Consider the following 14,929-nt stretch of genomic DNA (forward strand, 5'->3'; position numbering starts at 1 on the left):
GCACGGGACAGCAGCCTCTTCCCTTCCTTCCTTGTGTGGCACGGCTCACTTCCTTGCACTTCTGGGACCCCTGATCCCTGGGGCTGTATGGGGCTGGAGGTTCCCACATTACTTTCAAACCAGCATTTGTGTTCCCCCCTCACCCAGGTCAGGGGTGTTCTTCAATTTCGGAGCTGCTGGAATGGCTTTGGGGCAGATTTGAGTTGGCTGTTGGTGTGCTGGGGTGGAAACCTACTAACTGGAGGGTGGAAACTGGGTGCCCTTGGCCTGGGGTGCCAAGGGAAGAGGGCTGTTGTACCTGTTCCTACAGCGAGTGGGTGGACCTCAGTGTTGCTAGGCAGAGGTGGTGTGTGAGATGTAGGATGCCAGGGCTATGTGTGCGAGGTAGAGAGGCTTGAGGCAGCGATGCCAGTGAGGAGGCTGAGTGCTCCAGAAGGGGATGGGGTCCCTGGGCGAGAGGAGAGGAGGTTGAAGGAGTGGGGAAATAGCAACCTGAGCTGGCTAGGTACAGCAGCAAGTCCTCTTGGGGGCTGCCAGGTCATTCCTTGCAAGGTGCAGAGGTCACACCAAGAAGGGACTCCAATGTGTTTGTGCCTCACCAGGCTTAGAAATAGAGAGGTGTGGTTAAGACTTAGTTTCCTTATCCTGCATTTGTTGGGTGTTCAGAAAACGAGGTGCTCTGTGACCCTATCCCAAACCCCAGCTGTCTGTCTGTGAGCAAACAGTGCCTGACTGCTCTTTGGAGTGGGGAGAAGGCACTTTGTCTTGCTGACCAGCCCAGCTCATGATGCTCCTTTCTACTGTGGATTTTACACCTGTTTTTCACTCTTTTGTAGATGCAAATCTCTTCCAATAAAAGTAGTTCTTGCTGTGTGCCTGGCTGCAGTACTCAAGAGGGACCAGGCCCTCTGGTGACAGGAGGTGCATTGGGTCTGGTGCCTGGGGAAGGCAGGGGCAGTGGGCAGAGAGGTTTCCCATCCTCTAGAATCTGTGGAATGCCTGGTTTCCGCTGTTCTTTGCTCTCCTAAGTGTGTCCAGTTAATGAGTGAGCCCAAGTGGCAAGGGCTTGGCAGGATTGCAGTTGCTGCTGGCACAGCCACCTCTGCCCTGTGACAAAAACATGAGCATCCTCTGTGTTTCCTTGGGAGCCTTCTGAACCAGCTCCTCTCCCTGGCGTCTTCATCTAATGGCAACATTCAGTCCTCCATTCCTAGGAGCTTGGCATACGGTAGAGACCTGTTGGAGACTCTCCTGGTGTGGGCACAGCATCCACATAGGGGAACAGCAAGACTTGGGCGGTGGAGGGGTTCTGTGCAGGTTTGAATGAGCTCCTCAGGGCTTGGTGGTAAGGAAGGGCTGGGCCAGGAGGTCAGAGAGATACTGTGCTGGGGATGAACAAGCACCAGCAGGGCACGCTGGGGCCGGAGGATGCTGATGGTGCAGATGCTCCAAGCAGGTGAAGATGTATCTGTGCTGTGACCCACCGAGACCCTGTGCTGTGTAGCACAAGGGGCAGGGATGGGACATGGACAGCTGGCACTGTAACAATGTCCAGTGTCCTGGCTGTGGGTTGCTGCCACTTGGCCCTTGTGGTGACAACGTGGGGTCACACTTGCATTCCTGGCCCCAAGGGCAGGTTACTTACCAACTCAGGTTAATGGCTAACACTGAGTCAGCTCTGGCAGAAGGTGGAAGTTCAGCTGTGCAAGGACTGTGGGGAGCCCTTGGGGTGGGGGAAGGTGGGAGCCAGTCCACCTCCTCCACACCACAAGCTGGGAGTGGTGCAGGGAGGCAGCAGCATGAATGGGGGCCACCGTGAAGTGCCTGGTGCCAGAAGCTCTGTGTTTGCATCCTGCTCCCCACAGAAGATGTGTTCCTGGATGCTGAGCTGTTGCTTAGCCCTTCAAGTAAGGGGGGCAACAGTGAACAGCAAAAGAGCTGGGATGATGGGTAGAGGGCTGGGATCCTCACAGGTGGCAGACAGGGCTAACGCTGGGCCAGACAAAGGGTGCCAGGGGCCTTGGCCAAGATGTGCTGGGAGAGGAGTGGTGGGTGCTACCTGGAGGTGCACCCATTTGGAGCAGGGCTGGGCATAGGAGGTTGCACCTCTGGGTGTTGCAGGGAGTCGTGACCACCTCCTCTCTTCCCCACACAGCACCTGGCTGTGCAGGCCTCCTTGCTCTGCATTTTCCATCTTCTCCTGCTGCCCACCCTGCCTGAGGAGCTGCCCCATGCCTGGGCCACCAGTGAGCTACTGACACGAAGCCTCTTTGCCTGTGGCATCTCCACGATGCTGCAGACCACCCTGGGTAGCAGGTGAGCAAGTGGGACAGAGGGGATGCAGCTGTTGCCAGGAGAATGGTGATGTCATGGCAAGGTATGACAAGCCCTTCCTAGGCTGTGGGAAGACAGGCTGCTGGAGATGGGAAAGGAGACAAGGACAACGTCTTGCCATGCATCCCTGCATGTCTGTCCCCTTCCCTATCATCCTTACATCCTCCTCTCTTGCACATCTCCCCAGCATTTGCTGTGCTTTCCCTCTAACTTGCTGCCTTGCTTCAGCAGCATAAGCAGCTCTTGCAGACCATCTGGTGTCTGTGTTCCCTGTGCCCCTTGCAGGGGCTGGGTGTGTGCTCTGGCAAACATCCTGTGTGCTGCCACTTGGGATGTGCTAGGGCATTGGGGTAGGAGCTGATCTCCTGCCACTTTGGCATTTCCTTATTTTCCCTTCTTACTCCTTGCTCCTCTCATAGCTGTGGCTTTGGGAGCAGCCCTGTCCCCCTTTTCCTCACTCAGATACCTTTGCTGTCCCTTTCCCCAGGTTGCCACTGGTTCAGATTCCATCCTTTGAGTACCTAGTCCCTGCCATGGTGCTGAGCTCCCACTTGTCCCTTGGTGCCAGCACGGACAGGAACGGTAAGCACAGACCTAGGGCCTGGGCCATGACAGTGCCAGGGGAGTGGCAGTGACAAGGTGCCTGGTACACAGGGTAGGGGCAGGGGTGGGCATCACCACTGGTGATGGTGCACAGCACTTCGCTCCTAAGCGCACCCAAAACACATCTGCTCACCTCTCTGGGGAGACAGATGATGGAATACTGGCACTTCAGGCAGCAGCCTCTGTGCTGCATACTCTTCAACTCGGCTCCAGGAGCCCAGCATCCATGTGCATCACCTCCCTCCACAACTGCCTTCCAGGCACGGCTGTGGCCAGCGTGTGCCATGCACCGCACTGCACTGTTGCAGGGAGCTGGGCTGCCTCGCTGCGAGAGGTGAGTGGACACCTGGTCCCCTTTCCAGCCTTCCTGGGGATTGCCACGGAGAGTGAGGATACCAGGGGATGTGCAAAGGCCATGGGAATCGTGGTGCTCTGTGGGTGCATATGTTCCCCTAGCCGTGGGGTGAGCAGAGCAAATGATGCTCCACACTGGAGCGGTGGGAGCGTGGCAAAGGGAAGCTGTTCAGCTCTTCTCCTTGTATCCTGCCCATGGGTCTCATCCTGTTGTCCCACAGGTTTCCGGAGCTGTGGTGGTCTCTGGGCTGATTCAGCTGGCGCTGGGAGTGTCTGGTCTGTGCGGGTGGGCAGTCAAGCACTGTGGGCCCATGGTCCTGGCTCCCAGCCTCTCCATCATTGGGCTGTCAGCATACAAGGAGGCTGCTTTCTTCTGCTCCACCAGCTGGGGGGTAGCGCTGCTGTACGTGACTCCAGGGCCACACTGTGGTGCAGCACCCAGGGCTTCCTGTCACCACGGGGACAGAGTGGGATGTACCCACAGCACGCAGGACACGTTTGGGACCCTGTTGTTGCGATGCCGCATAGTGACCTGTGCTATGTCTCCTAGGCTCGTGTTCCTTGCTGTCATCTTCTCCCAGCACCTGGGCTCCTGCCGCCTGCCCTTCTGTGCTGTGCCCCAGGCTCGAGGGTGCTCCACATCTGCCCCCACCCTGCGCACATTCTCGGTACCGTGGCTTGTCTGCCTCTGCTCCCTTCTGCACTCAGGCTTCTTGCCAGGCTTTTGGCTTTTCAGTGTCAGGTTTCCAGGGATAGGGCCTTCTGCCTAACCTCTCTGGGTTTGGTGAGACCCAGTGGCCCTGGAGCAAAGCTGGGTTCTGGGGGCCGAGGCAGGGTTGAGGAGCCCTGATGCAGCTCTCAGGTCATGGGTGCTGCTGAGGGAATGCAGGAAATCTGCACTTAAGGATGCTAGAGCAGCAGAGCCTGGGATGCTCCCTGCAGGTGTAAGAGGAGATGTGATATGGCTCCTTGGGAGAGGGAACAGGACAGCGACCTGCTGTCTGAGACATAGCTGATGGGCTGCTGGCTAGAGCAGGCAGAGGAAACCCCTGTTAAGGGTCCCCTTGCTGCCTTGCAGGTACTGTTGCCATTTGCTGGCGTCTGCATCATCTGTGCCATCCTCAGCCACCTCCACATCCCCTGGGAATCACTGGACCTGGCCACGGCACGGCTGTCCTGGGCCAACAACACCTTACAAGCCCCTTGGGTCCGCATCCCCTATGCAGGTGTGGTGCAGCAGATGACCGCAGCCATCTATCTGTCTTTGGCTAGGGCATCTATCACCTTTCTTCCTCTGCTGTAGGTGAGTGGGGGTGGCCGCTGCTCACGCCCCGGACGCTGGCAGTGGGCATTGCCATGGCCATCGGCTGCAGCATGAACTCGGTGGGCTGCTACGTGCTCCATGGGAGGCTGCTGCGAGCCCCAATGCTGCCTTCCCATGCCTGCAACCGGGGCCTCTGCATGGAAGGGTTGGGAAGCCTTCTGGCAGGGCTGCTGGGCACCCCAGGGGGCACAGCTGCCAGCATTGCCAACGCGTGCACCACTGGCCTCACACAGGTATGCCCAGAGCGGCGTTAGGAAGATCGACAAGAGATGTGGAGGCAGTGGAGCAGGAGGTGTGGAGGACCAGGCAGTCACTGAGTCGACACGGGGAAAGGCAGTTCTGTGTGGAAGGATGGTGGGGACAGAGTGCAGGTTGATGTTCCACTTCCTTTTCTGCCCTTCTTTCTGCCAGGTTGGCTCTCGCGCCTCTGTGCAAGTAAGTGCAGTGGCATGCATGGTGCTGGGCATGTCGCCAAGGCTGGCAGAGCTCCTCACCCGCATCCCACTGGCAGTTCATGGTGGGTACCCTGCCCTTGCCCTGCACTGCAGTGCCTGCAGGCTGCCTGGTGCTACCTGACTCATGCCCCTTGCAGGAGGGCTACTCTGTGTGACCTACAGTGTGGCTGTGGGCACGGGGATCTCCTACTTCCAGTACACGGACATTGACTCGGGGAGGAACATCTTCATCGTTGGTTTCGCCATGTTCATGGCGCTTTTGGTGCCACGGTGGTTCAGCATCCCTCTGGCTCACCTGGCTACAGGTAGCAGGGACATTCCTCAAGCAAGGCAAAGCTTTGGCCTCTGTGGCATGGTCACCACACACCTCTGATGTTTTGTGAGGCTGGGTCAGCTCACAGCAGTAGCCAGCTGACCCTCCAAACCCATAGCATTTTATGCCCACTGCTGGCCTTAGATATTCTGGGTGATTCTAGCATTGTCCCTGCAGGTTGGGTGCCTCTGGACCTTCTCTTCTTCTCCCTGCTCATGATGCCTGTCTTCTTAACTAGCATCTTGTCATTTTTCCTGGAGAACACAGTCTCGGGTAAGGGACTGCCCAAGGTGCTCTGCAGGAGCACTGAGGGCTGGACCTGGTCATGGGACTGTCCCAATACCACTGGCTCTGTATGCTGGCAGCTCTGCTGAGGATACTGAGGCTGGTGTGGTCAGGAGTGCACAGACAGAGGAAGGAGCTCTCATCTCCCTGCCTCCTGCCCCGCTTGCAGGAACCCTGGAGGAGCGAGGGCTGGGGTCCCAGCTGGCGCTGTGGAAAGCTGGAGGAGGTGATGGCCACCCCTGTGGAGAGAAGAGTGAAGCCAACCAGGGATACGGCCTCCCTGCTGGGCTTAGAAGGCTACTGCCATCCTCCTGCAAAGCCTTCCCCTTCTGCTTCCTCTGCCCTGGGAGTGAGGAAGAGCATGAGAACGAGGAGGAAGGCAGCCATGCCACCAAGGAGACGACTATTGTCCCTGGAGAAGGGACACAGCTGCTCCCAAAACGTGGCTCTGGGGAGCTGCAGTCAGCCAGGAGGCTGAGTGAAATGGAGATGCCTGCATGATAGAGCACAGCTTCACCCTGCAATGTGGAGGCAGCTCAGGGAGGATGGGGCTGTGCCCCCAAGGCAGCTTGCGAGCCGCTTTGTTCCTTGTTCCTGAAGCCTATGCAGAAGGAAGCTGCATTTCCACACTCCCAGCACAAACCTTTCCCTGCTCGGGAGAGAGCTATCAAAAGCTTCACCAAACTGCACTTCCCGGGAGTTTCCTTTCCAGCCAGGGACTGTCTGGGAGCTGACAGCCTGCTCCTTCCTGGTGCCCTGAGGACGGTGACTGGAGAGGGCTTGGCTACTTTGTGCCATTGCAGCAGGGCAGGGGAGTGCCTAGGGGAGGGCACAGTGCTTTAGCCAGCTGCAAAGGGCTGTCACCCTAGGCTCTGCTCACCTGCTGGCACTGTGCTTAGAGGAAGAGCTGGCTCCTCACCTCCTCAGGGCTGTGTCCCAGCTTGGCCCATGCCTCCTTGATGCTCATGATGCCAGGTAGAATCATAGAATCAACCAGGTTCGAAGAGACCTCCAAGATTACCCAGTCCAACCTAGCACCCAGCCCTATCCAGTCAACCAGACCATGGCACTAAGTGCCTCATCCAGGCTTTGCCTGAGCACCTCCAGGGACAGTGACTCCACCACCTCCCTGGGAGGTACATACTAATGCCCTGGCTCTGGCACAGTAGTACACCCCAATGTAGGGGTACAGCTCATCTCAGATCCTCAAAACAGTAAACCCACTTTCACTTACAGTGTGTTGGTCCTAGCACTTCTCCATGCTTAACTGCTACTCAGGTATTTCTCTTGGGCAGCAAAACAGCACCTTTGCCCTCTGAGTAAGCTTGGTGCCTGGGTTGTTTCCCACTGCTGCCTAGATACACCAACTGCAGCAGTCTACTCCAGCCTTGGCTTGTTGCTCCAGCAGATCAAAGTTCATGGGTAGGGCCTTGTACTGCCTCTACCGATCCAAACTGGCCTGCAAAAGCCTGGTGATGGGGTAGGAAAGTTTGGGGCTTTGCAGCCTTTGGGCACTGCAAGCCTTGGAATAGGCTGCCCAGGGGAGTGGAGTTGCTACCACTGGAAGTGTTCAAAAAGCATGTAGATGTAGGACCCTGGGACAGGAGTTAGTAGACATGGTGGGTGTCAGTTCCATGATTGAAGACCTTAGATGTCTTCTCCAGCTTTAATGACTCTATGCAGGCCCGAGGTGCAAGCTTGAAGGAAGGACAAACAGGAGCAGGGAGAATGATGGAGCTGGTCCCCCAAAGTGATGTGTTTGGGCTGGACTACAGCTTGATGCTGTAGCTGCCCTTTTCACCTGGTCCCAAGGTAGATCCCCCTGCCCCCAGCCTTACTCAGCCAATGCCCAGGAACAGCCAAAGGTAGCTGTGGAGTGGGAGAGATGTGGTGCCACTGTGCAGGCAGATCCCCTAGGGTGAACCCTCTGCCTCCAGCTGTGTGTGATTCTCAGAGCTAGGCCCTGTGCGCCCAGTAGGCATGGGGTGCAACACCCATCTTGGCATCTCCCAGCCAGCACCCCAGAGTAGGCTGCGCATCCCAGCCTTGTTCTGTACTCCAGCAGTGCCCAGTGCCCAAACCCTCCTGCACCTTCACCTGGCGGTACAATTCAACCCGTCCTGCACCCTGCCTGGGTCCCGTACCCTAAAGCCTTGCCTGCTCTCACCTCCCCCAGCCACCCCTTGGGATGCAAATCCTCTGGGATGCCCTTCCTGCAGTCCCACCGTAAGAGCAGCTGCAGCCGGCACTGAATCACGGTGGGGGGAGGGTGGTGCGTGTGAATACGCTGCAAGTCGGGGGTGAAGGGGGGCATCGGCTGGGGTGGGGGTGGCAGTTTGCGGGCACAGGGTGGATGAGCTCAATATACACGGTGCAGATGAGGATCGCGGTACTCGGGTGCTGGACTGAGGGGATCAGTGCCCAGGCAAGGATGGGGCTGTGCTCCAGCGTGGAGAGGGTGAGGGCCGTGGCCACGGCCCTGCCCTGCGATTTAACCCCGAGCACAGAGGGCACAAGCACCTGCACCCCCAGCATGGCCGGGCGCAGCAGCTGAGTCACCCCACAAGGCCGAGACAGCAGCGGGGCAGATGCCTGCACAGGCTGAGGAATAGAACCGGGTCCGTGGGACAGGAGACCCAGCCGCGGCCGCTGCCGCCTCCACGGGCCGCACGGTGCCCGCAGCGCGGGGGCTGCCCTGGCTGAGCACTTGCACCCTAACAGGCGCCGTGGCGGAGCGAACGCAGCGTTAGGGCGCTGCGGCAGCGGCTGCACCGCGGCAGCGGAAGCCCGGGAGGGAAGCACCAGCTGGGGCCGCCGGCCCCGCCAGCAGGTGCGGGAGGCAGAGCGGCCGCGCCCCGCGCGTAACCGGTGACACGTCGTGCCGCACGTCCCGGCCGCCCCGGCCCTGCGCGCCGCGCCAGAGCGCAGCACGCTGGGAGCTGTAGTCCGGCCCCCGCCCGCGGCCTGGCCCCGCTCGCCTCGACGGAGCCCCGGCAGCCCTTGGCCCGCCTGCTCCCTTGCCTTCGGGTAACGTCGCGGCTCCGGAGGGCCTCGGTGCTGCAGCGCCGCGGGGACGCTGGGGCTCCGAGTGCTCCGGCGGGCAGGGCCATGCGGGCCACAGCGGCGCTCGCTGCTGCTGCTGCCGCCGGCGTTTCCGCGGGCGGGGGACGGAGCCTGGGGACGGGATGAGCGAGCAGGAGGAGGGCAGCCGAGTCCTGCTACCCGCCCAAGTGCAAGCACGGCAGCGTAAACGCTAATTGCACGCAGACATCTCACTGTATTAATGACGGGGAGGGCCAGATAACGCCGGGAAGGCGGCAGTTACACCACCGTGCATGTGGAATGCTTAGAGTGAGTGGGGGTAGGAACTGTCCTGCGCAGCGGTCCCTCAAGTTGCCTGTCCCAGCAGAGCTGCATTTGTGTGCAGGGATGTGCGGAACCTGAGCTGCCTGAGCGTCCTCGCCTCTGGGCTGTGAGATGGGGCTGGCATCACGGAGGAGCCAGCCCTGAGGCCACTGCGGGAACCGGACTGTCCCATGGTGAGAGGTGAGGGCAAGACCCGATTGCTCTTTTGCAGATGGACGGCTCTGATGAGCTGGAGAGCAGCCTCCTGACCCAGCCCTGGGCTTCTGTTTGCTTTGGCAAGTCCACTTTTCTTGCCAAGGTATGCTTCAGGGACAGTGGCTACGTCCTGCTGATCTCCGACCTCAGCAGCGTTTGGTACGAGAGTGCAGATACTGAGGCTGTGGGACAAAGGTCCAAGGTGAGTGTTTGGAAAGTCCAAGGACCTGCTTTTCTCCATGCAGTGAGGGCCGTGGACAGCTTGGTGACACAACAGCTGTTGGGCTTGACAGGGCTTGGGTGCAAACACCCAGTGCAAGAAGTCCCTGGCTGGCGATGCCCAGGCGCTGTCACCCAGGTTACCCAAGCCCCTTCTCCTGGCCAAGCTATTTATCAGGGCTGGGGCAGCCAGGTGTTCACAGGGGTTGTGTGCTGAGGCCAGCACACTTGTTCCACTCGTGGCCTGAATGGGCAGGTGGTTTCTCCCAGACCAGCATACTAAGGAGGAGCTTGAAACAAGGCTGCCTTCCCACCAGCGGCAGAGACTGCTGTCCACGTTCACAGCCAGGCACGGCCTCCCACAGACTGTCTCGGCAGCATCTTTCCCTAGCTTGGGTGCCCAGCCCCCATGCTGACCCTGTGTGCCACGTTCCTCTGTCACAGTGTCTGTGCTCAGTGGCTGGTGGCAGGAGGGGTGGGCATGTGGTGGTAGCTATCCCTCAGCTCTAGCAGGTGAGCTGAGCCATGACAGCTTTTGGCCAGCCTGTTACACTTGTGGTGGCATGCAGGGCAGATACTGGGGACCCTCTCAACTTGCTCAGCACCCAGACTCTCCTGGGCTGGCAGGCTGTGGTAGCCTTGCCAGTTTGGCTGACCTGGGAGAGCTGTTGGGGAATGTACTGTCATGGGGCTGGAAGCTGAGGCCCGAAGAAGGTTTTTTTGTTGGGGGTGCTTGGATATGCAAAGGCAGTTTGGCTCCTTCTGTGCTCAAGTTTCTGTTGCCTTTTTTTCCCCCTCTGAGTGCCAAGCTCCCCGCAGTGAGGCTGCAGCCCTAACCTTGCCTTTCCTCAGGAGCTGAATAAGCGTCTGACAGTCCATGTGTCCTCCTTGCTGCACCACTTGTCAAGCCTGATGAGCCCTTTGCTGGCAGGAGAGACAGACACCACCACCTCTTTCTCCTGCCACCATGTTGCTGGTGGCCTCAACCTGCACCTTAAAAGTGAGCTTTCAGGACTGCCGTTCTGCTGGAACTTCCACTGCTGCACTGCACCTCCAGAGATGGTGAGCAAAGCTGCAGAGAATTTGGGGAGGAACATGTCCAAAATTCATGGAATTATAGAATGACTTGGTTTGGAAGGCACCTTAAACATAATGTAGTTCCAGCCCCCTCTGCCGTGGGCAGGAGCACCTTCCACTAAATCAAATTGCTCAGATCCCCGTCCAGCCTGGCCATGAGTGCTTCCAGGGGTTATGGGATGTCTCCTAATGCTTCAGGATGAAGCTGGTGAGAGGCCTGGAGCACAGCCCTATGAGGAGAGGCTGAGGGAGCTGGAGGTGTGCAACCTGGAGAAGAGGAGGCTCGGGGCAGACCTCATGAGAAGGAGTTTGAGATCTCCATGCTCTGGCATGGCCTTTATTTCTGTGGCCAGGCTGAGCCCACAGGAGAGAGGACAGCAAACCCCACATCATTGCTGTCCTGAAGGGACAACTACCTGAAGGGAGGCTGTAGTCAGGTGGGATTGGGCTCTTCTGCCACCAGCAACAGAACAAGGGGACACAGCCTCAAGTGTGCCAGGGCAGGTCTAGGCTGGATGTGAGGAGGAAGTTGTTGTCAGAGAGAGTGATTGGCATTGGAATGGGCTGCCCAGGGAGGTGGTGGAGGCACCGTTCCTGGAGGTGTTAAAGCCAAGCCTGGATGAGGCACTTAGTGCCATGGTCTGGTTGATTGTCCAAGGCTGGGTGCTAGGTTGGGCTGGCTGAGCTTGGAGCTCTCTTCCAACCTGCTTGATTCTGTGCTTCTCTTTGGGTGATAGAGAGCTCTGCTGGTGCCTATAGAGTGCCCAGCTCTGCCTGCTGCCCTTCCCAGACTTACTGTCCCTGTTTCTTCCCACTGAGGCTTTGGTGCCCTGGCTGGTGCCTCACAGAGGGGCAGGAGGGGCGCAGCAGCAGTTTGGGATGCTGCCTGTGCCCAGCACAGCGATCTGCTTGCCTCTCCTGTGGTGCATGCACCGGCGGTGGGCACGGGGAGCTGGCTGGCACGGGGAGCTGCGGGCGGCTGCGGCGGCGGAGGGAGCACCACCAGGCTCTCCCCGGCTCCCGAGGGCTCTCACCACGAGCCTGCCGAACGCTCTGGTTTCGCCGCTCCGCTCCCGGCCGGCGCCGTCCCCCCGGGGCCCTGCGGCGCTGCGCGCACCAGAGGGCGCCCGGCCCCCACTAACGGGCGCGGAGCAGCCCCGGGCCGGGCCTGCGGCTCCGCTGCTGCCAGCGCCACCACGGGAGGCGCCTGCCGAGATCCCTGACACCCGCGGGGCCTCCGGGTCAGGACCTTTCTGCCTGCTGCGGGGTGGTGCCTGGCACGGGCGGTGCAGAGGGCTCCCGGCTGCGGCAGGGCGCATCTGCCCCAGCGCTCCCGGCCCGGCGTGGGTGCTGGGGCTGCTGCCCACCTCGGGGTCACCGCATCGTGGGATCAGTCAGGGCTGGAAGGGACCACAAGGAGCAGCCAGTTCCAACCCCCCTGCCATGGCCATGGACACCCTACCCTAGAGCAGGCTGCACACAGCCTCAGCCAGCCTGGCCTCAAACACCTCCAGCCATGGGGCCTCAACCCCCTCCCTGGGCAACCCATTCCAGCCTCTCACCACTCTCCTGCTCAACAACTTCCTCCTCACATCCAGCCTCACTCTCCCCACCTCCAGCTTTGCTCCATTTCCCCCAGTCCTGTCACTCCCTGACAGCCTCAAAAGTCCCTCCCCAGCTTTTTTGTAGCCCTCTTCAGATCCTGGAAGGCCACAAGAAGGTCCCCTGGGAGCCTCCTCTGCTCCAGCCTGCACAGCCCCAACTCTTTCAGTCTGTGCTCACAGCAGAGCTGCTGCAGCCCTCTCAGCATCCTCCTGGCCCTGCTCTGGACACACTCCAGCATCTCCACATCCCTCTTGTCATAGTGGCTCCTGAACTGGATGCAGGACTCCAGGTGGGGTCTCAGCAGAGCAGAGCAGAGGGGGAGAATCCCCTCCCTGGCCCTGCTGGCCACACTGCTGCTGCTGCAGCCCAGGCTCTGCTTGGCTCTCTGGGCTGCAAGTGCACACTGCTGGCTCCTGTTGAGCTTCTCCTCCAGCAGCACCCCCAAGTCCCTTTCCTCAGGGCTGCTCTCCAGCCACTCACTGCCCAGCCTGCATTTGTGCTTGGCATTGCCTCGACCCAGCTGCAGGACCTTGCACTTGGTCTTGTTAAACCTCCTGAGCTTGGCTTGTGCCCACCTCTGCAGCCTGTCCAGGATCCCTGCCCTCCAGCCTGGCTGCTGCAGCATACAGCTTGGTGTGGGCAGCAAACTTGCTGAGGCTGCACTCAGTGCCTCTGTTCAAGGCACCCGCAAAGATCTTGAACCAGAGTGGTCCCAGGACTGATCCCTGAGGGACTTTGCTTGTCACTGGCCTCCACTTGGCCATGGAGCCATTGACAGTCACTCTTTGGGTGCTGCCATGGGCTGCAGCAGATGATGAGCAGGAAGCTGTGCCACATGCCCTGTGAACCAGGGCAGCCCAGCCTGGCTCTAGCCTGAGGCATGTGCCCAGAGCTCTGCATGGTGCTTGTGCATCCATGAACTAAAGGTGGGCACGGTGGGCTGTAATGGGGAGCTGAAGTCTGCACAGGTTCCACACATTGGAATTCTTTGTACTTTTAAACTTATCTCCCTGTGAAAGTCTCCTGGCCACAGCTTGACACCTCAGACCCTCTGTTCTTTTGCCCAGTTGTGTCTTTTTCCTGCATAGTGACATCTCATGGGGAGGGTTTTAGTGGCACATGATGGAGTCTTTGCCTCTTGCTGCACCACACATTTAGGGTGGAACACTGCCTACCCATTAACCCTGTCCTCATCAGGCTTTTCCACCCAAGCCCTCCCCTGCTCCATCCTCCAGCTGTGAAGGGATGGGGCTGGCATGGAGGGACATGTCCAAAAGCATCTTGATCACTTCCCACTGGTTTTGGATGAGATGTGAGGTATACCCAGCTCACCTGGGATGCAGCTCTTGCTGAGGCCTTGCTGGCTGCCATGCTTTGACTCCTGTATAGACAGCCATGTGCCTTTCTGGACCTTTCCTGGAGTGTTCCTCCTCCATCCTAGGTGTCCCGTCACCTCCTGCGGCCTCTGGTTCAGATGAGCCTGGCTCTGCAGTACCAGGTGCAAGAGCTGACCTCCCTGCTGCTCCAGAAGGATGCTGAGATTGAAGACTACAGGGAGAGTGGAGCCACTCTCAGCAGAGGTGAGGAGGGATGCCCAGGACTGAGACAGGGGCAAGCAGGGAGTCAGTTTCCTCCTTAGCACAGGGCTGGCATGCTCTTCTCCTCCTGGCTGGTAGCCAGCCGGGCCTGTGTTTCATGCTCAGCTGTGCCAGCAGTGTGACGGTGGCCAGCAGACTGGGGAGCACCCCTGGGGAGGGCTGGAGGAGGAACAGCTCTTGTCCAGTAGCTGGAGGAGTTGGGGAGTTGCCAAGGGACTCTGCTTCACCGAGAGCACCTGGCTGCTCCCCAGGAGCTAGCCAGGATGCCAGTGAGGGCTGGCCTTGGAGCAGTGTCAGGCTCCCTTCCCAAGGGCTTGGAGAGCCACCAGGGGCTCTTGGCTCCCCTGCTGCAGGAAGCACACCTGTGAGCATGACCTCCCTTCCAGTGCCTAGCCCACCTTGCCCTCGAGGGGCACAGGGAGGGGAAGCCTTTGTAGGATGTGGGTCAGGACCTGGCTAGGGAAACCACCTTGTCAGGGGGAAATACACAACCTCTGCCCATGGAGGTTGGCTGGGCACTGGTTTGGGATCATCCCTTGCTAGTGCTGTGCTTTGTCCTGCTGCCAGAGATGATACCTGCCTTCCCATGGGAGCCTTGCCCCCTGAGATGTGGTGTCTGATGGGGGTCAGCCCTGATTTTTGTATCATGGTCAGGAAGATGATGTGGTCTAGAGCTGCATTGTCTGTTCACACTCCCTTCCCTCCAGCTGTGTGCTGGCTCTGCAGGGCTCAGAGCAGCCAGGACAAGCCAGCGTGGGTCCCAGGAATGATGCTGGTGGGCAGGTGGACCTCTTTTGTGTCTTGCTTGAGCAGGGCAGGAATCTGGGAGGAAGCTTTTTACCAGTGCTGCTGAGCAAAGCTGGCCAAGTGCTTCTCACAGACTGCATTGGGTTGGAAAGGACCCTCAAAGGTCATCTTCTCCCACTGCCCTTTGGTGAGCTGGGGCGCCTCCAGCTAGATCAGGCTGCCCAGGGCCATGTCAAGTCTGATCTTGAATGTTTTCAGGCACAAGGCCTCAATGGTGTCCTTGGGCAACCTGTTCTCATTGTAAAGAGCTTCTTCCTAATGTCCAGCCTAAATCTACTCTGCTCCAGTTTAGAACCCTTGCCCCTGTGTTGTTGCTCCAAGCCCTCCGTCCCCAGCCTTCTTGGAGATTTCCTTCAAATATGAAATGTAGCTTTAAGCTGTCCCTGGAGCCTTC

At 59.1% G+C, this 14,929-nt stretch overlaps 2 protein-coding genes across 2 annotated transcripts in view; both read left to right on the plus strand.

Annotated features, from left to right (window-relative positions):
- Positions 1-2: 2 nt before the first annotated feature.
- SLC23A3 (solute carrier family 23 member 3) lies at positions 3-6,975 on the plus strand. The gene is made up of 12 exons (XM_064164934.1): positions 3-1,907; positions 2,156-2,316; positions 2,822-2,916; positions 3,198-3,271; positions 3,513-3,694; positions 3,842-3,959; positions 4,370-4,517; positions 4,595-4,848; positions 5,027-5,132; positions 5,208-5,375; positions 5,561-5,656; positions 5,838-6,975. Exons 1-12 carry the CDS (start codon positions 1,800-1,802, stop codon positions 6,167-6,169), a joined length of 1,842 nt encoding a protein of 613 aa, XP_064021004.1. The 5' UTR covers positions 3-1,799; the 3' UTR covers positions 6,170-6,975.
- A 1,613-nt stretch (positions 6,976-8,588) lies between these two features.
- The window catches only part of NHEJ1 (non-homologous end joining factor 1), a 54,000-nt gene continuing 47,659 nt past the window's right edge, over positions 8,589-14,929 (plus strand). Inside the window, exons 1-4 of the mRNA XM_064164813.1 lie at positions 8,589-8,695; positions 9,246-9,431; positions 10,301-10,510; positions 13,572-13,710. Coding sequence (XP_064020883.1) covers positions 9,246-9,431; positions 10,301-10,510; positions 13,572-13,710 — 535 coding nt within the window. The 5' untranslated portion in view covers positions 8,589-8,695. The remainder of the gene's footprint in view (positions 8,696-9,245; positions 9,432-10,300; positions 10,511-13,571; positions 13,711-14,929) is intronic.

The sequence above is a fragment of the Pogoniulus pusillus genome, chromosome 2 (assembly GCF_015220805.1).
Source record: "Pogoniulus pusillus isolate bPogPus1 chromosome 2, bPogPus1.pri, whole genome shotgun sequence".
Taxonomy (NCBI): Eukaryota; Metazoa; Chordata; class Aves; order Piciformes; family Lybiidae; genus Pogoniulus; species Pogoniulus pusillus.